This window comes from Eutrigla gurnardus (genome assembly GCF_963514095.1).
Source record: "Eutrigla gurnardus genome assembly, chromosome: 11".
NCBI classification, from domain to species: domain Eukaryota; kingdom Metazoa; phylum Chordata; class Actinopteri; order Perciformes; family Triglidae; genus Eutrigla; species Eutrigla gurnardus.
In genome coordinates this window covers 5,386,049-5,414,000 of record NC_139925.1, presented here as the reverse complement: position 1 = coordinate 5,414,000, position 27,952 = coordinate 5,386,049, and the positions used below count along the sequence as shown (strand labels likewise).

General features: G+C 44.3%; 2 protein-coding genes across 7 annotated transcripts in view; both read right to left on the bottom strand.

Moving 5' to 3' along the window:
- Positions 1-10,633, bottom strand: part of lyst (lysosomal trafficking regulator) — a 53,909-nt gene extending 43,276 nt beyond the window's left edge. For 4 of the 6 annotated variants that reach the window (XM_084021530.1, XM_084021531.1, XM_084021533.1 and 1 more), the window contains exons 1-3: positions 10,588-10,632; positions 8,664-8,944; positions 696-784 (exon numbers count right to left, since the gene is read on the bottom strand). In XM_084021530.1, the coding sequence (XP_083877656.1) occupies positions 696-784; positions 8,664-8,744 (170 nt within the window). In that variant the 5' untranslated portion in view covers positions 8,745-8,944; positions 10,588-10,632. Of the gene's footprint in view, positions 1-695; positions 785-6,075; positions 6,215-8,663; positions 8,945-10,587 lie in introns of those variants that run through there. The other 2 variants (XM_084021532.1, XM_084021535.1) reach the window with 2 other exon arrangements.
- Positions 10,634-12,034: 1,401 nt separating this feature from the next.
- On the bottom strand, positions 12,035-25,059 carry nid1a (nidogen 1a). The gene is made up of 20 exons (XM_084021224.1): positions 24,768-25,059; positions 22,871-23,173; positions 22,561-22,787; positions 22,183-22,472; positions 21,939-22,079; positions 21,404-21,655; positions 20,980-21,180; positions 20,660-20,893; positions 20,355-20,492; positions 19,722-19,850; positions 18,801-18,944; positions 17,922-18,041; positions 17,230-17,457; positions 16,942-17,114; positions 16,258-16,384; positions 15,092-15,263; positions 14,578-14,735; positions 14,374-14,497; positions 13,144-13,256; positions 12,035-12,626 (listed from the first exon to the last, which is right to left on the bottom strand). The coding sequence occupies exons 1-20, from the start codon at positions 24,972-24,974 to the stop codon at positions 12,502-12,504; spliced, it is 3,606 nt and encodes a 1,201-aa protein (XP_083877350.1). The 5' UTR covers positions 24,975-25,059; the 3' UTR covers positions 12,035-12,501.
- Positions 25,060-27,952: the final 2,893 nt, after the last annotated feature.

Below are 27,952 nucleotides of genomic sequence, written 5' to 3'. Positions count from 1 at the left end.
ATCTTAAACCAACTACAATTAAAAACATCACAAATCTACAATCAAAGAAAGTGTGAGCTGTCAAAGTCAAAGAGTGCTATAATGACTCGAGGATTTTTATGCTCCATTTGCACGTCTGCTAGCCAAGCGCTGAATTAATAGCAGATAAAAAGCTCAAAAAATTAAAAACATGGACCTTTTAATGGTCTGTGAGAACACAGCTCAAGAATGCTAATGAGCTTGTTTAATTGTAGGCAGTGTGTGTGTGTGTGTGTGTGTGTGTGTGTGTGTGTGCGTGTGTGTGTGTGTGTGCACGTCTCACATATTTACAATGAACAGAATACGATCAAGAGGCAATTGAGTTGTCTAATGTCTACGTTTTTTTTAGATCAACATGGAAATCTATGCAGCGAGGAGCTCCCAGCAAGCTAATGCAGCACGATTACATAATGCCTGCAACCTCTACTACAGTGGTGGGACATTAAGACAAAAATATGAAAATAAACCAGTCAGTTCTGCAGTTACTTTTCGTTTGTAAAGACCAAAGTATCTGCAGATATGTTTGCAGTTACTGTTTACCTACTACACCCAATTTTAAGATTCAACACCACATACTCTGAGGTTGAAGTTTGTGCAAGGTGAGCCACCTTTAGTGAGGCAAAACCTCCACGGCAGGACAGTTAAAGACGCTAAAATGACAGTAAGACGTTACCTACCAGAATTTCAGTGCATCTTTGCCGTTGTTGGGGTAATGCTGCACATAGTGGAAGAGACAGAGGAAGTTCTCCAGACCCTGAAGGCTGACCTGACGAGAGACAGATGAGAAGAAAAGATAAATCAAACGCAGATTATTACTTGCAGTCACATTCTGGAGGAATTGAAATGAAAAATACAGCACATGAAAGCAGGAACCTTTCACCTGTAACCCAATACGACATTACGCTCAATGATTTTTATGGTTCGTATCATTATAGACGATGGTGCAGTCAATTGGTTTGTAATGTAATGAACAATTGCTCCGATATTGATTTATCAGGTTAGATGAAGTGCTACAAGTCGGTAGATTTCTCTGCTCTGGAATCCCAAAACAGAAGCACTGGAACCAAAAAATGTTTTCTTACGCTTTTTCATTAAATTACTTTTTTAGTAATTAAATTCCCAGAACCACAAATCATACTTTAGATATTGCATTTATTAAATTTTTTTTTTTATCTCTAAAGAAACCCATTCTAAAGAAACCCAATAGTCTGATAGATAGTACGGCAGTGTACAATTTAAAATTGTAATCAGCGACGAAAGAATAGCACCGGGGGTTTCCCTGAATCTGGAGAACAAAAGAGCAAATAAAGATGGGATCAGCCTGGTCACAGTGCCACGGTCCAAATGCTGGCCATAAAGCAATCAAAGGATCTCTCACCACCAGAGCTGGAAGGGCGATCGGGACTTTCTTAAAAAGTGAGAGAAGCCCAGCTGATCGCTTTGAACAGCATTACCGGTTCCAGGGGAGCGTGTTAATATCTTCTGGGCAGCCGTGCAATTCTCTAAGCCAGCGTTGCTGCCTTTCCCTCATACCTCCCAGGTGCTAGCTTTACTGCTAATCTGACACCGCTGACTGACTGGACTCATTCAGGCAATGCTGATCCCTGACTGATGAGTGTCTGGGTCACAAAGGCTAGTTTATAATGTAGATTTAATTTTCATTTCTCAAAATAAAATAAAAAAAAAACACTATCTATGATTGCACAGCCCATGATTGTCACCTCGCCTATTTGATTAAATCCACAAATTCCCAGGATCCCTAAGAACAAGAGTAACAATAGCTTTACATCCCATGTGCCAGCAGTTCACCTCGGGGCTAGAGGGATTATTCCAATCCAGGGTAAGGGTTTGGGTTCTCTTTGAAACCAAAACAAAGAATTCTCTTTTCCATTAGATGCTTTTAAAGCTGAATTAAAACTTACTTGATACGTCACAGTGACACCACAGAAAATCCTTTAACTTCACCGACACAGATTTCTACACGGACTCAATTCTGGAATCAAACAGCTGCAAGCGACACAAACAGAATGCCAGTGACGTAAAACGGCCCTTTAAAGAGTAAATGTGTGTGTGTTGACTATTCTCTGTGTCCTCTTTACAAGCCATCTATATCCTGCTAAGCATAGCTGTCGTGCATATCAATATGCATGACTAAAACACAAGATGGAAACTTTAAAACCGGTTGTTCAGGTATCTGCTAACGGTCGCGGTGAGGACGGGGGGCGGTGAGGACGGGGGGTTGCATAGTAACATGGTGAGTCAACTTCCTTCCTGTATCACAACTGTCAAGGCAAGTTTTGTGTACTCGTTAAATGATGTTACTAGCAAAAACGCAATATTACATGGGCTAAAAAGATGAACTAAGGTCATGATGATGTTGCAAAGTTCACCACACTCACCAGGGTCAAAGAGGGGTAGAGAGGGTGACACTGCTGAGGCAAAACATAGGTAGGTGGGTGGGTGGGTGGGTAGGTAGGTAGCTAGGTAGGTGGGTGGGTTAGGTGGGTAGGTGGGTAGGTAGGTGGCTGGGTAGGTAGGTAGCTGGGTAGGTAGGTAGGTGTGTAGGTAGGTAGGTAGGTGGGTAGGTAGGTAGGTAGTTAGGTGGGTAGGTAGGTAGGTGTGTAGGTGTGTAGGTAGGTGGGTAGGTAGGTAGGTAGGTAGGTAGGTAGGTAGGTAGGTAGGTAGGTAGGTAGGTAGGTAGGTAGGGAGGTAGGGAGGTGGGTGGGTGGGTGGCTAGGTAGGTGGGTGGGTGGGTAGGTAGGTAGGTGGGTGGGTAGGTAGGTAGGTAGGGAGGGAGGGAGGTGGGTGGGTGGGTAGGTAGGTAGGTAGGTAGGTAGGTAGGTAGGTAGGTAGGTGGGTAGGTGGGTAGGTAGGTAGGTGAGTAGGTAGGTAGGTAGGTTGGCAGATAGGGAGGTGGGTGGTTAGGTAGGTAGGTCGGCAGATAGGGAGGTGGGTGGGTGGGCAGTGCACACCAGGGGGCTGAACAACATCACATGGCGAGAAGGGGAAGAGATAGAAATGCAAGGACCGAGAGAGAGACAGGAGAGGACAGGGGTAATAAAACATAAAAGCTGACAAGAACATAAAGGTGAAAAGAAATAACTGCAGCAACAGATGAGGGCAAAGATAAACGGGGGGAGCAGGAAATCAAGGCTTCAAGGTTGCCAGAACTGCGGTTACTTTAACAGATGAGCCCTGGAGCTACACACTCTTGTCTAGTAAAAGTTAAATCTCCTGAAATGAGCCTCTAAAATGAATTTGTCCTTGTGTTATCCGTGTATCTGTTGTGGTCGTGTCCCTCATATGGGAAAGGGAAACCGAGCAGTTCATGATAACGCTAATTTCCCGGCAACGGGGTTGTTTTTTTCCCTCCGAGGCTCTAATCCAATATTACAATGCACTCGGCACAAACCAGTCAGGGTGATTTGATAATGGAGAGACTGCCAATACAGATTAATACAGCTTGGAGGGGGAAATCACGGTTCACAAAGCCCAGAGAAGACGTTTCGGTAAACAGCGTTGACCTTTCCTCTGCAGTGATGAACTTCTATATTTGCTCATTTGTCACGTAGACACACACAGGCTATCTGGGTGGTTGAGAAAAACAGCTACAGAGTTCACTTATTGCCGCTTGTTAATATTTCATGATTTGTTGACAGACAAATTCATTTGATATAATTAAAAAAAAAAGGTATAACACTACAGCCTGCTCTAAAATGATCCCTCTAAAATGACTGGGGATGCATTAGAAGTGTGTGGCGGTGTCTGTGTCTGCAGAGATCCTGCCCTCTGCTTGTACTTTCTCTTTTCTTATTATTTTTCCGTTCGGGACTCTCCAGCCAATCAGCAGGGTTTTTTCTCTTCCCGGGTCCAGCAAGGTCAGAGGTCAGATTCAGCTACCGCATGCCTGATGCTGACATTTTCTTAAGGACACCTCAGAAGGAAACACATTCGCTCACAATTACTTTGTTTGTGCACTTAAATCTCCATTTTTTTCCTTTTTCTTTTGTTGGTGGATTGCCATGAGAAAAAAATACTGAAAGCTGACTAAAATTCCCGTAATTGCTCAGGATGTGCCTTTATCCAACATAGCAAACACACTGGCGGTGTCTTTTGCACTGCCTTTACCCAACATAGCAATCATGGGAGGCCTAGTCATGGGAGTTTGATGCCTGAGTCACCCACACTGGTACAGACTTTCCTCTCAAGCTCTCTTTGGATAATTGGCTAGACTACAACTTGGCAGAGGCAGTGAAAGCGATGTGATCCCGTCCTCGTGAGAGAGGACGTGGGGCATTGGTTACGCAATGTTTTTTTTCCGGTTTGACATCCCGACTGATCTAATTTGACGTTTGGGTGATGAGCATCATGAGGAGCCCCTAACGTTCCACATTTCCTCACAAACTACAGTTGAGAGGGCAGAGCCGCTACACACCACACCACAAATAACTTCCTTTTTTCTCATCTCTAAGACAAACAACAAAATTGTCAGATCTACACCGTGACAAACGGTGACCTTTATTCGAGCGCAGAACCGGGAAATGGGAAATGTGTCTCTCTCCCGTTTCACCGTTTTCATTGCAGGGAGACAGAATGTAAGCTGGTGTTGGTTAAAGCTATAATCTAAACTCTCTCTCCCACCAGGTGGACTGAGAGACTTTTGAGGAAGGTTTCTGACCCCACATGCCACCGGGTGGAAAAAGCTGCGACGGAGGAACGGCTAGACTCTGACTCAACCCAGAGACATGAATTATTCATCCATTCAGGCGATCGTTTAGCCCTGGACACCAGAGCGTGTAGGAGTTAGGTTGAAACTCAGGACGGAACAATAAAATGCAGATGTGAAACAAGTCTGAGAATGTACACTATATCCACTTATGACATGTTGGTAAAACAACAACAAATACTAGAAATCGTGAAAGTCACACTTCGACGATCAACAACCTTTGGTGAAAATGTGACGATCACAAGACATCGTGATCAGAGCATGACGGTGCGCATTTTACGTCTGGACCGCAGCGCTTGAATTTCATTCAAAAGACTAATGTCATGGTGACTGGAAAAAAAAAAGTGTTATAGTATTAACAGCAAATTACTGCAGAGTAAGTGGAAACGGCTTCAGTGCACTAATATGTGGCCAGATGCCTTTTTAAAATGAGTAGGCATGTCATTTCTACTGTATGCTTTCCCAGGATGGAAACATATATAATATAGGGCTACATGTGATTTTGACAAAGTATACTAAGACCTCCTGGCGTTAAATTAGCCCATCGCTTGATCATAGGCATTACTAACGCTGAAAACGTGGGCTGAGACAGCAAAAAAAAGCACTAAAAGTAGTAAATCTCAACAGCTAAGATGGGTAATGCACTGTACTATATGTCCATTATTATTTAGCTGAGATACAATGCTGTCTTTAAGCTATACAGAACATCATCATAAAGATTAATCACTTATTTGCTTTTGTATTGCTCAGATCCTGATACACGTTGTCAATAATTGCTTGAGATAGCCAGAGCAGTTGTAAAATATAATGGCTGACCTTTAATGCCACATAAACTACCCAACATTATTCCTCAGGGAATACAATCACTGAAACAATATAAACAGCACAGTCTTTTACCAACATATAAGAGATACACGGGTTTCGTTGCACATTGTTCAGTCCTGACAAACAATTAACTTTGTGGATGAAGGTGAACCAGCGCTGCCGTCTTTTCCCCTTCTTTAGTATTCACGACATTTTGCCTTGTGCTTTGCTCGACAAGTTTAATCTTCTTTAGACGAGGATTCGGGGATTTACCACGGAAGGAATGCAAAGCAGCGAACTCAGCTTAGAAAGCAAATTGACAAGTGATGTGGATGGAATACGTGTCTGAGGTTTTGTCCCCATTCAGAAAATCACTCTGATTGAATCGGCTTTTGCACACAAGTATCTCTTGTTGGAGATTAAAGTGCCAGACAGGCAACTGACATTTACATTACAGTCCATCAGGATGACAAACCTTCAAAAGCATGCCTGATGCGATGTCAGAGATTTGAGAGAACAATACTTACAAGATGAGCCCAATCACCCTCCAGGAAAATGTCTTTTCAGACTCAGGTCATCCATTTTTCATGCATAAGAAAACCAGAGTTAAGATTATCCCGAGACTGCAAACTGAAATTTGAAGCGATACAAGCGTGAAGCGGAGCCGGGAAAAGATCAGTTGGCCAGTGCGACCTCGGTAGTAGAAGACCAGAAAAGTGAAGTGTTCCAATAACACACTTAGGTGTTTTGAAACATCCTGTTAACTCATAATGAAACTAAACAAGATGCCTGGCTTGGCTCATGGCCAGACCACCATTCTACTAAATGAACTCTGCTCATCGAGATTCAGAGAGATAGTGCACAATGGAAAATATCCTCACAGATACTTTGCTGCAAGTGTGCCTCAAGTGAACTTGCTGAACACGCCAATACTGCAGTTTTGGCTCCACAGAAGGAAGGCTAAATTCCAGAAATCCTATTATACTGAAGATATAATGTAAATATAAGTTCAAGTAAATGGTACGGATCAAATGCACAAGAATGACGCTAATTACAGTGGATTTCATGTGACGCTGTTATCTGAGGAGTTTAAATTCAGAGTGAATATATAAGCTAGGAGGATGCTATCGATGATACAGTTTGCTCCATTCTTATTGAGACCATGGTTCCTTTTTAATGTAATCTTTTTTTGGCATTTCTGCTTTCTCTATAATCCTTTCGAACGACTGTCAAAACAGGAAACAAAAAAACAGGAAGACCACGGCCAAGAATCAGGTCAAGATTAGACCCCTTCCAAAAAAGCAACCAAGGCATCCCAGTTCTAATGCTCTGTGATTGTGTTGCGAATAAGTGACGGAAATATTAGCGAGAGGTTAATCCTGATTAAAAATGCAGAGAGATAGGATGAAAGATGAGGGAGGGCAGAGAAAAAAAGCGAAGCTACAGCACCTGTACTTTCACACGTGTATTTTTTGTGGTATCTTATTGATTACTACGGGAGTTGGTGTCTCTCTGCCCTCCACATTTCAATGTCAAGTGTGATCACAGTACACAGTGCAGCAGGGCAGAGTCTTACTGTCTCTGGTTGGTGTTAAACAAGGGCCTTACAATCGTTTCCATGGTCACTTAATCATGTTTACCTGCACCAAACCCCTACAGATGGTAGGAATGCACAGTGTGCACTGGTGGGATAGGCAGAATGAGCTGCAGGGGAAAGAAAACTACAATGTGCAAGCGGCGCTACAGCCTGTCGCCGTGTGTCCCCGGCAGATTCAATCAGGAGGGAAAGCTACGGTGTCTGCAAGCCAGAGAGTAACGCTTGCATGGTGCGGCCCAAGCATTAATACGAACGGTAACATCTGAGAACAAGCGAGTGCCACTTCTAAAACCGATGTGCTGATGCACATCAACATGATTAAGAAAGCCACGAAGCATACACGCCACCACAGACACGTTGGTAGAAAGGAAGCCAGTGTTTCCAGGAATATAAAGCCCTACAGGCGTTCTCGGCACTCACAATTATAGCAAGTTTTAAAAAGCATGACTCGCACATGATAAATCAAAAGTAATTTATTGATATAATGGTTAAATCTGCTTATCTGTGTCTGTGTGTGTGTGTGTGCAGGTCAGATCACTCAGCCTGCAGTCTGATCCTAATCCCAGTCTCGTGATCTGGCTGCTGTTGGCTCTCTGACAGCAGGCGGGGAGGGGGAAAAAGAGCTGCAGTGGACTGACTGAGATTTCAGAACCACGGTCAAATCTCTCCTGCAATACACCGACTCAGAAACAAACAAGTGCACTTCCGCAGCTCTCATAATCTGTGGTTCACACCAGCCTCCACCTCTGTGCAGTGACTCACTGCTTCCGTTGTGAACCAGCTGCAAGTCCTGGCTCTGAAAAGTGGCGTCTGGGGACCCCCGGGAGGATTCGAAGCATCCCGTCCCAAACAACAAGGGGAATAATTTCCTTTCACTTATTCTGCCCACACGCTCCGACCACAACGGCAGAATGACACGCACTGAATGCCTCTCCACCCTTAAACAATGATATCAAAACAGGCATCTGCAGTCTTTTTAAGGGGGTTCGTATCAAGGCTGCATCATTTTCCAACAACATTTTTGCAATAGACCTTTTCGTGGTCGCTTATTGTGGAACAGCTGAGGGAAAACAGCAGGAACAGACAAATAAATGTGTTATAGTGAGATGATAAGTGAGCATACTTTTTACTGAAGAATGATGAAATAATCTTAAATTAGATGAACGTCAATCATAAGGTCTCACTGCATTAATAAAGGATAAATACATTTATATTTATTATCACTTATTTGAGTTGCTCAAGTTGCTTGTGATGTTTATTTTATTTAAAATCACCCCATCCCTTAGTGTGAAAATTATTAAAAGAGACTTTTGCTATATGTGCATGTTTTGTTATTTTCTGATTCAATTTCTATTTTGCAACTTAAACTTGATGAAACCATTTTTTTATCCATCATAATAAACCAACACATACCTAGAGACTTTCAAAATAAAATTGCAGGACTCTTATGGGAGGACCACTGCCTTGGTGGTCGTGGGGAAACTAAACATATAAGCATCACCCAGGGAAACCACCTACCTGCAGATCCGCTCCTTGCAGCCTACAATCCATGTACCTTTCCCACGCGTACGACAGATCAGCCTGCCGCGGACTGGCCATGTCGTCCCCGCCTCCAGGTGCAACACCGGGTCAAGCCGTCGAGGGAGCCCGGAGTCTCCCTTTGGTGTCCTCCTCGATCCCCTGGGTGACTGAAAGTGACCCGGACAGCGGCGAACGAAGCCCCAAATGTTCCCCCGAGTCACTCATAGCAGAGTCATCCTTCGCCGCGCCGCCTTCGCCACTTTTAAACTGCGCCCGTGCTGAAAGATACAAAAAAAAGTGCCACGGATTAGCAAAAAAACAACAGTTAGCTGTGTCAGTTGGTTAGCTTCTTTTTGTTTTTAGCCCTAGCTCGGAGATACTGACAGTCGTTTGTGAGCCGGGTAAACCCGAGCCGAAACCGAAACTTCACGACGAGCTCGACTGACGGTGGCACAACCAAAACAAAGCGGACTCGAGCAATACACTTAGCTAGCAGCCTTAGCTAGCCCTCTGACGGAGCCGAACCTGCGTCAAATCCTCAGGCGGGCTGATGCAACTGATATCCGGTGTGGGATTTAGTTTTCACAATAAAAGCATCTAACGTCTTAAAGTAGGTAATTACACTAAATACAATAATCTCACTAGAAATCCCTATAAAATGTCTCAGTTAGATGATTACTGCAGTCTAACAACGAAGGTGTACAATGCATTGCTCACTAACGCTTCAGTTGAGAGGAAATTGTACTTTTCTCACATTATTAAAACTGATTTATACTGTAATTTCTTTGATATTCCTGTTTTTATTTTTTAAATGTATTTTTATTTTATTTTATTGCCTTGTTTTAATGTTTTTTTCTCCAATACTTTTAATGTTTTATGTAAATGAATTGCCCTGTTGTTGAAAGGTGATATACAGATAAAATTGCCTTGCCTATAAGAAAGGTGTATTTACAAAGGTGTCATATTACAAAGTGAGGCCAGTTTGCTTTATTACAAACAGCCCAGGATAAATACAGCTGGAGCAAGCTACGCATATGCAAGTGATGAATTTATTCCCATAATTCAAAATGATGGGTCACATCTATGCCCTTAGCAGTTTCCTAAAATGATTGCTTTGTATGTCACTTGTTAAACACATTTATGTATATTCTCTGCTTTTTTTAATTTGGGATGGATGTGCACCATCAAATCAGCTCTCAAATGTTTTCCCATCATTTGATTAACAATATGAATTTTGTACATTTACATATCGCAGTCCAAAGTATAAATATATTCTACACTGCCATCAACAAAGCAAATACTTAATTGAATTTAGAATTTATTAACACCCTAAATACTATCAAGCCATTATTTATTTTCTTTTTCTCTTTTTTGGGGGGAGGGGGGTAATTGCATTATATTATTCTACAATATAGTTCCTTTTTTAACATTTAGTGTGACATATTTGTATGATTAACATAGAAACTATGTTCAATTTGTTCCTATTTTCAGGACTGTATCACCCCATCCCTAACAGTTGTAATACATTTATATTTTATTTTGAAAGTTCTGTTGGCTAGCTGTGTGTCGATCTAGCTAGCTTGATCGCACGAAGCGGCGAGATAGCTCGATCGTTTTTTATCATATTTGCATAAAATCCATATCAGCCTCAGAGCCTTTAGACCTACTGGCTTCCACAAACTACTTCAGTAAACAAAACATTATTTTTGAGGGCATTTTACCCGTCTTGCTAACGATCATAACGTTAGCTGTTGTTGCACCGCATCGTAACGTTAGGCAGCTGTCAAAACTGTGCAGCAGAGATAAACGAACTAACGGCTTTTACTAAAACAATAAGGAGGCTAGAGGCTAAAGCTTTGGCTTCCTTATATTCGGGATATCCAAGTTTCCAGTGGGGAGGGGGAATCGTTTTCATACATACCTCCGTTTGCCATAAATTAAAGCCAGCTAATGCTAGCCTTCGTCCAAGCACAGACTGGCTTAGCCTGTGAGATTTGTTTGCCCTCAGTACAGACTGCAAGACAGGCAGTCCCGTGCAACACCGCCCCTTTGCTGTCACCAGTTTAGTTTAGGGACTCAACGCTTCACAATGAAAAACAATCTGAAACACATTTTGTCGGAGGCATATTTTCATTTGAGGCTTAACAGACAAAACCTACAAGTAACTCGACGTAAAGGAAGTTTTGAGTTTTGTCAACTGTTGAATCGGCAGAAAACACAACTGTGATTAAAATAAAAGATTCAAATTAAAAACGCTTCTTTAAATAAGAATAAGAAAATAAATCGTATATATTTCTATCTATGTTGAGCAGGGGATAAATGATCCTAGCAGACAAATCTGAGGGTAAAACTACCATAAATGTCCTAATAGGCGCTCACAGCTGTGACATGTTCACTGACCTAATGCTGCCTTCACGTGCTAGTAATAAAACCACCACAACAATATACATGGCTCAATAAGGTTGCGATTTATGTCCCCTTTTTCCGAGTTTATCAACAGCCCCTTAATGCACCACTGACGTAGACATGTGTCTCCCCTTTTTTTTTTTTTTTGCGGTAGCACACTGTGGGGGTGGCAGCGTTTGCAGAGACGTTCTTCTATTGCCACATTGCATTTTGGAAATGGCCCACATGAACAACAGTCCAAATGTCTCCTTTTCAGCACTTCGAGGCAGATTACAGGTTTCAGTGTTACTTGTTAGGGAACATGATAGGGCTGGTCATTTGTCCAGAGTCCCAGGTAATTAAATCCACCCAGTGTATAACGTCTTACAGCTTCTATCTAGTGGCTGACTCAGTTATTCATACTGAGAATAAACTCAGGAAGGTACTCATTCTTAGTTTCTATTAACACACATACCCATGTAATTATATTATATATTAGACAAGTTATAAGATTAAAATATACAGTATATATATATATATATATAAATCCACATACAAATACATACATATATTTGTATATATGAATCTACCTTAGATATGTCACTATACATATATATATTTATGTGTGTGTGTGTGTGTGTGTGTGTGTGTGTCTTTATATGTATATACATGTACATTCATATATATTGACAATAAACAAATGTGACCTTACACATCTTACAATCTGCTTCAGACATGTAATTCAATTCTACATCTTTACACACACACACACACACACACACACACACACACACACACACACACATTTATAGAAATTACTCAAGCAGGTAATTAGTTAAAGTTCGTCAGACACTAGACATAGCCAGGTGTACTTTGGCGCCACCTAGCGGAACACGACGCCAACACGTATATTTGTAATTGACCCCACCTACCACACGGTGTCGCTGTTCCTATACACTGGAATCACAGACAGCAAACCAACGTGTTAGAAAAATGTATTTTATTCCTTTGCTTGGCCAGCATGTAAACTCGTCCCACCAGCTTGTTCAAACACTAGTCCTGTTCCACAACAACACCTCCACGAGATAAACTAATCCAAACACGCCACAGTGTAACACAACTGACACCAGATGATGTCATGCATCGCTGTGATGAATCTCACATTAAATTATATATATCCCTTGAGCTTTATTCTCAGTTTATGTGCACTCAGGAAATAAGACAAAATAATAGTGTTTATATTTACAAATCTCAACGGTCGGCAGCTGTGATTTCATAAAGGGAAATAAAAAAAAAAATGCAGATAAGCATAACACTGAGCAATAAAAAGGCACAGTAAGTTCGCCTCTGGTTTTCAGTGGCATTTTTCAGCAGCTATAGTTTAGTATTGCTGAGTGGCTTCCTAATTTGCGGTCGAACGTCCGATCTCTCAGCTCACCGGCGCCCCCTTTCAGTAGCCGCCGTCTCTCTCCACGCAGCCCACCGCGTTGTCGGGACATTTGCAGGAGCGGCCAGTAGGGGTCGCTAAACAGAGGTGAGTGCAGCCCCCGTTGTTCACAGCACAGTAGTTTTGTCCTGGAGGAAGAGGGGAGGAAGAAAAAACATACAAACTCTTTTAATGTGGGACGTTCTGGGGCATTAAAAAAAAAAAAATCATAAGCCAGTGTAGCAGTAGGAATGACAGGAAACAGTCCCTTCGTTGTTTGTACCACAGATATATACATACTTAAGGAAACACATAGCAAACTCCAGATGTTGGAGGCCCCTCTCCCTTGACTCCACATTCCCTCGCTTGACGAATGCAGCCTTATCTAGAAGAGACGATGGGGCCTGGTGCTGCACGGCAACATAAGTCATCCCTTCACTAAATGATGAACGCGAGCTGCAGAATGCCTCTGGTCGGGTTTTTTTTTTTTTTTTTTTTTGCTGTGCACTCTTTACAAAGACGAGTAGAGGGCTGACTCAAAGGTCAAGCTATTTCTAGGAATGGCTCTTTATCTGACTGGAAGTGTTTGCTCAGCAATCGCGAGGTAAATCAAAAAGAAATAAGCATTTTAAGGGGGAACCGTCCTTCCCAAGCTGGCGTGTTTACCTGACGGACACTGAGCATAGGCCGTGGTGATTCCGTATATCTTGGTCCGTTTCTGAGGCTGGAACTCGTCCGACTCCTTGCCGGTATGGCGGTCCACGGCAATCACGGCGTCCCTGTTGCAAAACACCAAATAAGCATGAGTTTAGCAATCTGGGAACGATCCCAGCTTGAGAAATGTTAGCGTCCCGCCTCGCTGTTTTTCGTGTAACGTCTAAGAGTGAGTAAGGGTTAGGGGTAGCTTCCTCAGCCATAACTGACATAGTTTGTGTGCCCCCCACCCCCCCTCCCAGCCCCGCCGCCACCTCTCAACCTCTTCCAGAGAGGCTGCAGCTCTGGCAAGATCAGAGGGAGGCCCTGGGCAGGTCACTCGCAGATGCCGAGGCTGAGAAATTGCAAGCAGCTGCCACTTTTTAAGATGCCTCCTCACCCCACACACACAAATAGACACCCCAACCCCCGCATTTTTGCAGCGGCTAACATACAGATATATCAGCCGGGTAGAAAGAAAAGCTGCACAGTCTTCAGAGTGGTCTGGAAGAACATCAAGGGCCCGTGCTTGAAGTGTGGTGGAGCTGTTTGACCTGTGACCTTCCCTCGCCTTCTTCTACCTCAACAGATCTGGGTTTCTTACACTGAACAGTGGACCCTGGAGAAAGGCTGCATTATATCCTTGAAGCTCTAACTTCCAGTGCCTACCTATTTAAAACTATCCAGTACACAAGAACTGGAAACTCCAATCCCTAAATATGGATTTAAAAGCCTTTAATTATTACATGAACTAGGGGTCAATACCGATTATTACTAATCTACAAGACCGATAATATATGATATTTGAAACCAATATTGTCTGCAATAAAAAAAAAATTAGAATAACACAAACATTGTTGAAATTCCTTAAAGCATACATTTAATTCACAACCTTTGAACCTTTCAACGTTACCATAACACAAACCGTGCAGGGAGCTATCAGCAGCATTATTATGAAGTTGAAAACCAAACAAACAAATAAATAATAAAGTTCCCTGAAGTTTTATAAAGTTAAAATAAATAAAATAAAGACTTAAAGAGAGTTTTTTAATTTAGAAATGAATTTTCTCTGCAAATCGGCTTAAAAAATGCCCAATAACTACAAAAATGCTGAATATTGGCACCGATAATCAGTCGACCCTTAACATGAACACGACACAAACACAACCATAAAGCATTGTAGGATTTAAAATAAAGCCAAACCTCCGCCAGTCAGTGTAGTAGATGTTCTTCCCAAAAGACGTGATTCCAAAAGGGTACTGAAGTCCCTCCATAACCTTTCTGCGGTCGCCGTGGCCGGGATGTGTGCACTCCATTCTATGCGTGCCTATGGAGGAGAGATCATTGCTGAGGAGGCGAGGCAGACATCGTGTCATAGCTGAGTCATCCGTCTGAACTCTACAGTACCTGCATCCGCCCAACAAAGCATAGAGCTCTGGGAGTCGTAGGTCAGGCCGTTCGGCAGGCCGAGGTCGTCCTTAACCAGCGTCCTCCTGTTGGATCCGTCCATGTGAGAGGTCTCGATCTTGGGGGCGTCGCGGTTCCAGTCGGCCCAGTACAGGTTACTGTTGTGGAGTCGATTTTAACACGTTAAAAATCACAAAATTCTGTCAGTAACGGTAGCTCTGCAATGCTATATCCAGATGTATATTAACAAAGATTTAAAGGAAAAGTTTAACTTTTTCGGACACAAGCTTAAACGCTTTCTTGCTGAGAGTTAGGTGAGGAGCTCAATATCACTCACATGTGTCCTTTCAATATAAGACAACAGCCCGCAGCCGGTTAGCTTAGTTTTAAATAAAGACTAGAAGCAGAGCTCTGTTCAAGGTAACAAAACCCAATTACCAGCACTTTCTAGACATTAATTACTGTTCATTAATTTAATCTGTACTAAAAAACGTTAATGTGAAACAATACGCACCCATTGGGAGGGTCGGCGATAATGGCACGGGGGTTGACAAGATCCGTGTTGATAATGACACGACGCTGAGACCCGTCCAAGGAGGCCACCTCGATGCAGTCCTTCACAGAGTCCGTCCAGAACAAAGTTCGTCCCAAGTGGTCGATGGTGATTCCCTCGGGGCTATCCAAATCTGTTGAGAGGATACAATTTTTTGTAATTACACTTTTAAAGGGGCAAACATGTCATGCGGAGTTCCCCAAGGCTCCATTCTGGGGCCTCTTCTCTTTAACATCTACATGCTGTCACTGGCACAAATTAGGGAAAACAACAAAATAACCGTTATTGTGCAGATGACACACTAATTTACATCCCATATCACCGGGGGATTGTGGTCCAATCCAAGTAATCAGTAAATGCATTCAACAAATAAACCAGTCTTCAATTAAACAAAGATTAAACTGAGGTAGTTGTTTTTGGAGCTGAGGAGGAACGATTAACAGTCACTGCTCAGCTTCAATCAGCGATGTTTAAAACCACAGGCTGAGTCAGACTATAACAAGAATTAAAGGGCTTGGAAAAGCTTGTCTATGCATTTCTCTCCAGTAGACTCGACTACTTAACGGTGTCTTCACAGGTCTCGCTGCTGCTCGAGTCCTCCTCACTAAATCCAAGAAACCACATCACTCCACTCCACTCTTTACTCTTGCTTCCTGTTAGTTAAAGAATTGTTGTAAAATGACTACCGTTGGTCTATGAAGCACTGAATGGTTTAGGTTCAAAACGCATGTCTGATCTTCTGCTACATTATGAGCCTTCCAGACCTCTGGGGTCATCTGGAACTGGTCTGCTTTCTGTCCCCGGAGAGTCCAAACAAAACATGGAAGAAGCAGCCTCGGGTGTTTTATGGTCTGTGTATCTGAAACGAGGCTCAAGACTTTTCTGTTTGCTGCTTTTATCAGATACACAGATTTCTTACACTGCACTGTAACTTTTATTCTTGTTATATATATATATATATTCTATTTTAGATTGGTTTTATTTTCAATTAGCTATAGCTCCTTAATGACTGTATTTAATCATCCTTTTACAATGTGTTTCATTAGCTTTCGTCGGCCTTGTTGCTGTAGAAATAAGCTCTGATTCACACACATCTGAACGAGTGGAGGATAACAGTGAGGAATTACCTGATCTGATGACTGCCGTGGGCTCCCCTCCCTGGATGCTGGCCTTGCTGATTGAGGGCGATGTGATTTCAGTCCAGTAGACCATTTTATCCACACAGTCGTAGGCCACGCCGATGATTACCTTCTCCTGCGGAGAGGTCGGCGATGAGCAATCTTTGAAGTGGGCTTTGTTCAAACACGAGCGGTCAGAGATAAAAACACGCAGCAGATGTGTGTGTGTGTTGTTTTTTTGGACAATAACGTCTAGACATAAATCCAGACAAGCAGAGCCACACACTGAGGCATCCGACCAGACGCTCGGGAAAATCAGCGCAAACAAGAAAATGCAGATTGCGACTCCAGAATGGTCTGATGTTAGCCATTAGGGTGAGTGTCACCATGTGCCTCCAATAAAGTAGAATGCATGAAGCAGATGGGGAAACGGCGGAGCGTTATTACCGGCAAGGGAGCAGCTTGTGTAAGAGGCCGAGCCGTTGTATATACACAAATTAGAAACCCAAACAAACTGCAGCTTTATGGGGGGGATGAACGATCCCACATACCAAAACACTGATGTCCTCTTAAACTCACATATTCACTGTGGAAGATTTCTAAGAGCTTATTGTGCAGCTGTGGTCTTTTTATACGTCATATTACACATTCTTATAAAACAGAAGAGGAAATAAGGATTTTAGAGGAATTTACGGGGAGATGGAGGACGGGCTTGGCGTCGTCCTTCTTCATATTGTAACCATCCAGCGGGACGTGCTCGATCCTGCCGCTCTGAGCAAACAACAGGTGCGTGCCTGGAGGCAGCGGGTGGACATCGGGTCGGGTGGTGGGTCCAACAGGTGGTGGCACGCCGCCGTGTTCGATACCTGCCGGTGACAAACCTTGTTAAGGGGGAACAGCTGTAGATCTATTTGTTAGTGTCTGCGGCCGCTGGTTGGTCACGCATGTTTAGTCTATCAATACACTGTGGGATTTACTCACACATGGGTCTGCTGCCGGGTCCAGAGCGAGTCCCCGGGATCTCCTGCCCGTTTCGCTCCACACACCAGCAGTGTCCCGTGCTGCCGTGGCACTGCATGGGTTCGTATTCGCCGTTCTCGTCGCAGGTCGGGACGTACTGTCCGACGTTGGGTCGGGGGCCGCGCGGTCCGTACTCCGTCGTGCCTTGGAGACTGTCCCTGTGGTTCTCACACTGCGTTTTCGTCTTCTCTGGAGAAAGAGAAAAGGAGATAAAATGAGCTCCAATATGCCACGAAAACGTATCTAAATCTCATTTACATCTTCTGTTGCCTCCTGCTTTAATTTCAGCAACACAAAAACCCCTCATGGGCTGTGACAAATTACTTTTTGAGCTCCAGAAGAAAAGGAAAAAAGGAAAAAGATTCCAGCTGGCAACAATATACTGTGGCGAGGAACTCATTTCCAAACTCCTCTTGCACCAAATGGGAGGAATAAACAATGCTGAGAATGAAAATGATCCTGTTATTTTTCTATTACAGAGTCTGCAACTGGATCCCAAAAAACAAACTAGTACCAGAACTGTGTGAACTCCCACGCCGGATTCCTCAAATAAACTCAGAGCAGCAGAGGCCGAACGCTACCGGACTGAATCTCAGTCGACCGGCGACCGTTTGAGTGAGACGTCGGGTGACAGCATTCCAAAAAAGACTCACCTGGAGAGCAGTACGAGCCGTCGCCATAGTAACCCGGCCTGCACTGGCAGGTAAAGGATCCCTGGGTGTTATAACACACGGCGTCCTGATGGCACCTGCCTGGCTGGCACTCGTCTATGTCTTCAGGCAGAAGAGGAGAGAGAGAGAAGGATCCGTCACCAACCGTATAAGCTCAAATATGTTTCACATGTCCAATTTGTCATGTCCTTTTATGGTCAACGGGGAGATCTACTGTACGATCTGGTTCTGCCCGTGGACATAAACATCAAGCAGAGGCATGGAAAGAATGGAAACTATGAACAAGTGCTGCTGAGGACCGGCCGAACTCTGGACCTCCATCTGCTTTTCATGTTTCACTGCTGGATGGCTGCAGACGTACTTCGACCTCACCTCCCCCGGTCCTGAGCAGATGGTGTTATAATTATGGCCGTAAAGCCCATGTAATAGATTTTAAATCTGGACCGCTTGTGTTAAAGCCTGTTGACTACAAAAACACAGATCCCGTCATGTGATTTGGGATTGAACCATGACAGCCATTAGTTTCAACAGATTCTTGTTTTTTCGTCAGGCATCTTCATGATAGAGACTTTGCAACGAGGGAGTCTTCACAGTTTTACTTGGAAGAGGAGTAACGGACGCTCTGACACTCGAGATCGGAGGATTGTTGTGTTTTCTTTCCTCTGCGACGATTCTCTGAGTGACGACATCGCTCATGAATGCAACGCTTTTTTCGCCAGCAAGCAGCAAACAAATCTCATATTTCACATTCTCCCTGCAGACACCAACAAGTATAAAGCCTGAAGACTTATATAATCAATAACATTTAAATCATGAAATTACAAATAGAAGCAACAAATTGACACTTTCTCTGTGCGTTACCTTGGCAGACTCGGCCGTCTCCGATGAAGCCCGGCAGGCAGGAGCAGATGTAGGACGAGCCGCCAGTGTAGCTGCACTGAGCGCGTTCAGGAATGTCACAGTTGTGGGTTCCATGTTCACAGGCGTCCACGGGCCGATGCACCTCTGAGGAGGAGGAGGAGAAACACCGTTCATTTATTCTGGCACGGAGAATGAAATGACCAGATATCGCATCAAACGTCTAAAATTTGTAAAACTTTGATGTCACGCGACGTTTTTGTCATTTCTATCTTAGCAAGCGTATCTCAGGAATTAGTTCGACATTTTGGTAGGGCTAGCTGAGAAGATCAATATGGCTCTCATATCTGTATGCTAAATGTGAAGCTACAACCGGTAGCCATTAGCTTAGCTTAGCATAAATTCTGGAAAACAAGTGCGAAGCAGCTAACGTATGTTTTTTGTATGGAGTCAACTACGTGTTAATTACTGAGCTTTAGAGGAGCTTTCCTTTAAACCGCTAAAACTGAGCCAGGCTAGCGGTTTAGCCCTGTTTCCAGTCTTTATGCTAAGCTAAGCTAACCGACTGATGGTTTCAGCTTCATATTTAGCGACATAAGCGCAACATCAATCTTCTAGTCCAAGATAAGACAAAAATAAAACAATTTATAATCCGTCCTGATGCGGTGTGATGGGTGTGTTATTTGACCTTAGCCTGACATACACACACACACACACACACACACACACACACACACACACACACACACACACACACACATGGACCTAAAACCTGGTCACACTTTCTACTAGATAACCCCTGAAATGCTAATGCCAGTCAGTCCAGTCTGTTTAGGGATACGTGTGTTTTATGTCTCACCCGGACTTCTTAATATCTAAATGCATTTTATCACAGTTTATATGTAAATTGCGAACACCGCTCACCAACGCAGGTCTGGCCGTCGTTGCCGAACAGATAGCCGTCCGCACATTCGCAGCGGAAGGTCCCGGGCTGGTTGTTGCAGATGGCGTGGGAGCCGCAGATCTGAGGGTTCTCCACGCACTCGTCGTTGTCTGATAACAGAGAAGAAGAGCCGATTATCACACGCTGATAGCTGCCGCCATCTTTTGAGGTTTTTTTTTTTGAGGCTCAGAAGTCAAATCAGTGTCCTTCATTATCAGATGGATATCAGAGGCGAGGGCCTGATTCCTTAATTACAAATGTTCCCAGATAGCGTCTGTCTGAGATGCTTCCTTCCTCCTTCTACTGTATGTGCCTCAGAGCTCTTCCTGTCTGGAATACAAAAGACCCTTGGTTGTATAGAGTATGAGGACCGCAGTATATATACGTTAACCTTGTCTGGGAGACTTTGTTTACTATGTGGGGACTTCTGCTAATTGGTGAGATTGCCAAGTTCCCCAGGAAGGAAGGCTTTAGAAAGAAGTCTGGCTTAATTAAACAGCTCTTAGCAGGGCTGTTTGATTTCCTTGAAAGCAGGAAATACATCAGTGGTGAGAAACCCCCAAAAATGGAAACAAAAGGACCTTTTTTTGGATCATATCATATGTCATTCTTACCATAACATCTGCGTCCGTCGCCGCTGAAACCGGCAGCACATTCGCAGGTGAACTGGGTTTCCTGTCCGGGTCGGCAGACGGCGTTGGTGTCGCAGCCGTGTCGTCCAGTGAAACATGGGTTCTCCTCCGGCTGACCTCCTGAGGATTTACACTAAAATATTAATCCATGTGATTCTGTGACAAAAACGTGTTAACCAATCAACAATAGCCTTCTGTCAGGATGTTTTATGTTGTATAACTCCAGGAAGGATGTGTGCAGGACGGCCCAAATAACAGGAAGACAAAAATCCTCCCCATGACCTCACCGTTGATGTCCCCGATCTTGTTGCTCATGGCGAACCGGATGAGTTCGTTGTTGGCGTTGTAGAGCACAAAGACCTGGTCCACGCTGAGCATCTGCGTGGGCTTCATGTCCCTCAGAGCCTCGCCGTGCTGGCAGCTCTGGAAGGTGATGGTCTGACGCCACTGGTACGTCCTGGTGTCGGTGGAGCCGTCGGGCAAGCTCACGACGTAGTTCCGGCTGGAGGATGAAGTGATCACTGGAAGGCGAGGTAAGACTTTTAAAAATATACTTTTAAAGAATCAAAACCAGCGACATTTCCGTTAAAAACCAGCTGCATCTCACGGTTGTTGGTGTACTGGTAGATCTCGGAGTAGGAGTCGACCTGCACGGTGGAGCCGTGGGGCACCTCAGGGACCCGGCCCTCCAGGGTGGTGCTTACCACCAGGTGGTCGTGCTCATCGATGCCTTTGAACTCCTGCCTGATGGTCAGCTTCTCATTCCCTGGCAGAAAGGTCACCTCGGCCTGCCGTGTGAACTCCCCCCCTACAGACGGGAGAGAGAAGGGGGAGGTTACCTTTAAGACCCCGGATGAACTTTGGCTCGCCTCCCTTTCCGTCGCAGCTGCGGTAACGCAGGGAATTCAGCTGGACGGCGAAAAACCGCAGCTGTACGAAAACCTGCTCGTATTGACGTTCGTGTGCAGGGATTCAGATTTCTCGAATGTTTGCTTTTGGTTATTTTTTTGTTGCAGAAATATTTGGCTCACCGATAATACTGAAGCCGTTCTTGAAGCCCGGCTGCTCCAGAGCGAACGCCCACCCGATCACGCCGCCGATGGCCGACAGCGGCAGCAGCGAGGGCCCGAGGGTGTGAGGGATGTCGCTGATGGCCACGTAGGAACGGCCGTCGTTCACCACCACGTACGAGTGGAGGTCGTTGCTGGTGAACTCCACCGGAGACGGGGAGCTGCCCACGTACACCTTACCGTACACTTTACCGTTCATCCTCTGATGCTTTCCTGCAAAAAACAAACCATCAAAGTTGGAGATGAACCTGTAGATTTGCTCATTTACATTTATTATATCTGCCAGCTAGAAGAAGAACAAGGACTGGATTTACGGCCTTTTGGATAATTAAGTCTTTATATTCATACAGTTTGTTTGTTTAAATGCCAATATCTGGCTATTTAATGCTTTATTACTGGCCTTCATTATTCTGCTACAGTACACTTAAATGATCCTCCCTGTGTCCCTGAAGCACTAATTCTTGTTTGAAAATGGGAAAGTGACCGTGAGCGTTACCCTCTGCCATGCACTGTATCCCGTTGCCATAGAAACCAGGTCTGCAGTTGCAGCAGTATCCGCTGGAGTAGTCCTTGCAGTCCGCAAACTGGGAGCACTTGTTCCTATTGTTGGCACATGTGCCCAGGTTGTACGAGAACACTGGAAACAAGGGGAAAGCGCGGTGAGAATGTGGCGTCGAACATCCAACTGGTTGACTCTTCGATAATAAGAAGACAAAAAAAAAAGTCCCCCGTGGACTCACCGTCGACGTCGAGATCCGTGTCGTCCAGCACCAGGACTTGGGTGTCAGGGTGATGCGGCTGGTACTGATGCTGTTGGATTTCGACCTCCAACGCCTCTGGCACATACCGGCTTGCCTGTTCCTGCTCTCCGTTAATGTACACGGTCCCCCTCTCCTCGGCGTCCCTCTCAGCGCCCTCTGTGGGCCCCTCGCCGAGCAGGTCGGTGACCTCACCTGGAGCCACGTTGCTGAAATAGGGAGCCGTCCCGATCTCGTACACCCACACCCCCTGCACGCCGGAGTTGGTCTCTCTGCGAGGAGGAAAACCCGATCTTAAAATATGATCCAAAACAGCAACACTGGAAACACAAGGAAGTGGTCATCTCCGTGCCGACTCACTCTGCTAACGCCCTGATGGACGCCTCGTCATCGGTGGTGGTGCGGTAGTACGGCCCCCGGCTGGAAAACAGGAAACCCCGCACCAGACCCTTACTGAAGCCGGCGTGCATGACCGTGCTGCTGCCTTGAATCAGCGTGGAGGAAAACTGCATCCCGTCTCTTGCGTACAGGACGATGGCGTAGGACATGGTCTCCAGGGACGCGATGACCAGCTGGAAGGTGTTCCTCTGTGTGGTACAACGTTAGGGAGAACGTTAATGACAAAGCTAGACGAAATACGCAACGCTTCAATAATCACGTGGTTGCTCACCTTCCTGTCGGGGCCATCTCCTCTGCTTTGAGGTTCGTTGGCGGCGACGTTCACCCAGGTGACCACGACGGCGTGGTGGGGATAGACCGCCTTGTCCTCGGGGAACGCCTTGTTGATGATATTGGTTGCCCGAGTTAGAACCTCAGGACTGGAGTCCTGACGGAAGAAGACCTTCCCAACGCCGTCGCTGGTGTCCAGGTCTCCCAGCAGAGCCGCAATCACGCCGAACTTCGGGGGCAAGTCGCCAAGATACGTGGACTCGCTCGTCGGCTCCGCTGTGGCGACAAAACCATTGGTGTTGATCTGAAAATGGTAAAAAAAAAAAGCTCAGAAATTAGACAACTGCATGACTTTTGTCTTTATAGTAACCAGGATGACGACACAACAAGTTTCACAATTCAGAGGCAAACCCCCGAGTCCATTCTGACCCACTTTGATCTTGATCCCGGACTCATTAGACTAATGATCCGAGTCAGCTGCTGCGGCCCACAAAGGCCCCAACAAACTACTAACAAGATGCCATTTAACACAGATTTCACACACTTGAGGTTTAACGTGAACACACACAGGGATGGTGGAGAAAAAAAAGAAAAGGCTGGGTTCACGTCACACACACACACACACACACACACACACACACACACACACACACACGGGGCTCCTTCACTTCCTGACCAAGGGGAAAACAAGAGCACCATTGCTGGCCTGGCCACACGGCTTCCTGTCCTTGCCCCTGACGAGCAGCCCCAGAGAGCCCACAGATTGTACACTAATCTTCATTACAGAAACTTCCTGCTGAAAGGGAAGATAGAGCTGGGAAACTGATCAGCGACTCTGATCTCCTGGACGTCCATGCAGAGAGATCTTTAAGGTGAGAGGACATTAGATACATACATAGGAGGAGACGATAAAAAGCTTCCAATGAGCAGAGAAAGTGGTTTTTTTCCCATTAATATAACGTGTGATGTGATTACCGTTCCCCTGCAGGGCTTAGACAGAACATCTTGACTGCAGCAGAGAAATATGTCTGTGGGTTAACTTGTAGGTAGTCAGCAGCATGGAAGTCCCAGACTGATTGTCATAATAAGGAATTCAATATTTATTCCCATGTGTTCACCACATCTTCCTGCCTCGACACGTCTCATCCTGATAGATCTGCTCCTCGGCTGAGAACCGGCCCATGTACCGGTTCCATAAGCAGAAGGAAAAATAACTACAGACCTATTACAGACTTTATTAAAAAAAGAAGTAAAACACAGGCAAGTCTTTGGAACTGAAAATACCTTGTTTGTATATAATTACTCTCTGATAGCATATGATCCTCACGAGGCACAATTAAAAGCAGGGATGCAGCACTTTTCTTTGAAAAGGGGGGATAAAGAGCTGTTTGTCTGTCCAACACAATGGTGCAGCTTTCAGCTAAATGTTCCTATTGCCTTTTTTTTTATTTTCCAAGCTCCACATGGTAACAGCAAAAATAATAAACACATGCAGCCTTTCAGAATGAATTACAGATTCAACCTCAAAAAAAGTCACACATCTGCACAGTTTAACACGTTATTCAGATACTGCATGATGCCAACACACTGGTTTCTATGTGCATCTCCTCTAGTTGTGTGACAGACTCGTGGGGATGTAAAAGAAGGCCTCTCTGCTCTCTGAGTGAACAGATAATCTGAAGCCGTAAGAATGCGCGGACTCATGCATTCCACGAGATATAGCAGCCTCCGTGATCAGCAAGTCAATATTTACAAATACTCCAGAGCAAACTGTTGCCCCACATATATGTTGCAACTTCCAGGTATTGTTGGAGTTGCAACCAGTGAGAACTTTATTTCCAGAGCTGCTGTGCGTAATTTGGCCAACATCGTGTGTAAGGTTTGTGGGTTTGACTCACATAGATGCTGTCGAAGGTGCCGTCGTAAAACAACACGGGCTTGTCCAGCTCCAGTCGGTGCGTCTGGTCGTTCCCTGCCTCCAGGATCTGGTCCCGTGCGCTCGGACCGAAGGGGAAAAGCTCCCCGCGCGTCACGCTCCGCACCGACGCCGCGAACGCGAGGAAACCCGCGCAGACGACGAGCCATCCGCGCTCCTGCCAACCCATTTCTTTTCTTTTTTTTTTGGTTCGTGTTTCGGACTAGGGGAGCGACGACTGAGCGGTGGTTTCTGTCCGAGCCAGGTTAGTGGAGGAGGAGAGTGACGCACGAGGCAGAAAGTTCAGTCAGAGTTTGGTTGGGGGGGAGGCGCGGGGCGGAGTTGGAGAGAGGGGGGGGGGGGGGGGGGGCTGCTTTCACGGAACCGCCAACGCTGGAGAGGAGAAGGTGGGACCTACACTTCCCTATAATAACATCTGGTCCTCAGAGAAGAGAAGTGAAGGTTGAAGGTTGGTTGAGGACAGAAGTCACTTTCACGTCACATCCCTTCATTTGAACCCCTGACTTTCTCAACTCATTCTTCCACTGTTGCCAATACAGCAGAGAGCGGCCCTCACTGTTTTGGATGATACTGTAAGACCCGGGGCCTCCTCCTGTGTGGGAGGTCCAAGTGTCTCCTCCGTCCGGAGGGGGACAACGCTGGACTGTATGAGCAGAGTTTGGACGGAGGCCAAGGGGCCATCGGAGCATGGACATCAGAGCATGGGCCAGTTACCAGCAACAGAGCCCCGCGGCCCGGTGTGATCGAGACATTATGTAAAGGACAGTATCACGTGCACTGTTCCGTGCACTAATCACTGTCGGCCTCCAGCTGGGATAACGAGGGGCGTGCTTGTAACGTGGTTCTGCTCCCGGCCATCCAACACTTTGGTCCACTTATCCCGGCAACACTCGGCCAGGACATTTTAACGCCAGGGTGTTTTCTCCTAGTGATTTGTCGTGACCTCTGACCTTTGATTCGGGCTGCAGCAGTGAGCTTTGGACGTGAAAGGGAGATAGCAAACGACGCGGTTCGGGGATTGGACACTCGTGATCCCCAGATGATGATTAATACTGTTTTTGGTGACCCCCACCGTGACCTTTTCCCATGTCCACCAGCAGAACAAGATTTCACTTCATGAGCGATAGAGAAACTGAAAGCACAGATTGTGTTCCCTGCCTGAGAAACACCAACATCAGGGAACGGGATTACAGAAATGATCGCGATTTACAAGATTATCCCGATAATCATCTAAATGTGGTTAAAACTGTTAAAATGGCCCCAAAACATACTGGAATCACTTTACGTTTTGTTAAGAAACAAATATTTCTGTTGCACTTTTTTTTAAATGAACAATGTTTTTAGTGAGAAACTATGAAATAATCTTAAATAAGGTCATCGTGAATACAGAAAGGATAAATAAATAATAAAATTGTATTCCATATTTATCAGGTTGTATTTCTTTTTTACGTTTCTATCATGATAGCGAGTTAAACTTATTATGTTTTATCAATATCGTCCCATCCCAACCCTCAGCTTACATTATGTTATTTTCTTCTTTATATTATGATAGCTTGAACTTACGTACATTGTGAGAGTTAAATTCCTTGTATGTCAACGTATACTTGGCCAAATAAAGCTGAATGTCCACGTAACACTAAGGCGTGAGAATGAAAAAATACATTTATATATTGCTTGAATTTATTTTTGCTTTTTCAAGTACTCAATTTTTTTCACCTCGGGCCTAAAACTTCTAAAAATAATCTAAAATGAAAACATGGAATCAGAGGTTTGAGCTTTTTGTGGTCACTTTCTGTGAAGCTGCCCTCGTGCGCCACCCTCAGGCTGAAATACTAAACGGTCATGTTGCGTTTACGTTGCCATGGAGATGAAGCCATGTGATTTTAATGACTCCATTGAGGATAAACCTTCCACTTCAGCCCCTCTGGGGCTATAGGATGGGCTTTTCAGTGCCGGGTAACAAACATCTAATCAGCCACCATTTAGGATTCTTTCTTTTACTTATAAACCAGTAAAAAATAAATGTCTTTTAATTTGAAGCATGCAGTGACAATTTTCTACGAGATGATTTAAATACTTAACTGGATATTAAGGAAAGAGACCATTCATAAGTGAATTAAATACCTAGACTCGTTATATAGCTGAAAGCTGCCACCTTCTGGTCATTTGTATGAAGTTTGCATTTGTGGTTTTTTAATATATTCTCCATCGAAATGAAAAGTTTACAGAGATTAACAGAGATTTACAGAGATTAATATAAATTGATATCGACACCATCAACACCATAGATGTATTTGCATATGGTTATCTTATTATTCAACAAAATAAGTGCCAATTTGTGTAAATAATAATAATTATAATTGTTATATTATTATGTTGTGGCTAATATAAATAATAATTATTATTGTCGTTATATATTATTATTAAAAAATGTCACTGCACTTAAATGACTAAAAACATTTTTTATTTTTTATTCACAGACAAAACCAGAGACGTGGGTGATTTAAAGGGAACAAACGGAACATTTTGTATATATTTTTTAAAAATGTATTCCATATCTGAAAGGCTTTGAGCTCGTTAAGAGAAGATGAACTTTATTGATCCCTCGGTGGGGAAATTCACATTACAGCAGCCCAAGAGTCAAAAAGAGGTAGAAAAGAGCAAATATGATACAAAATTAAAAAAGATAAGATTAGTTAAAATTAACCTTATCCTAAGTATATTATGTTGCACAGAAACAGATTGCACAATAATCAATATTGTGTTTTTATAACATATAGTTGTCTCTCTCTACATATTAAACTTTAAATGTAATAATGTGGATATTCACTGTAGCTGCCAGTATCCTGTGTTTGTGAGTGAGTGTGAGTGTTTGTGTGTGTGTGTGTGTGTGTGTGTGTGTGTGTGTGTGTGTGTGCATGAAGATGGATGTTTCGCTGCAGTCAAAGGTGAGTAAGAGTGACCTCCATCCTCGGCCTTCCTCGTGTTCACATGCCCCGGTCATGTGAAACAAAAAACAGCTCCGACTAACCACAACAAAACTCTGCTTCTCTGAGCAGACCTGCTGGAATCTCCTAATAAACTCTGATTTTACACATGAAGATCAGTTTATTTGGGAGGAGGAGATCTCCTCTCTGCTGCTGCTGG

Bases quoted from the DNA above. Each gene is read 5' to 3' on its own strand.
- nid1a (XM_084021224.1), bottom strand. From the start codon at position 24,974: ATGGGTTGGCAGGAGCGCGGATGGCTCGTCGTCTGCGCGGGTTTCCTC. The intron at 15,264-16,257 runs GTAATTCCTCAC...TCCTCTCAACAG, and splicing joins CACGGCAGTCATCAGATCAG to ATTTGGATAGCCCCGAGGGA. The intron at 14,498-14,577 runs GTACTGTAGAGT...TCTCCTCCATAG, and splicing joins GCTTTGTTGGGCGGATGCAG to GCACGCATAGAATGGAGTGC.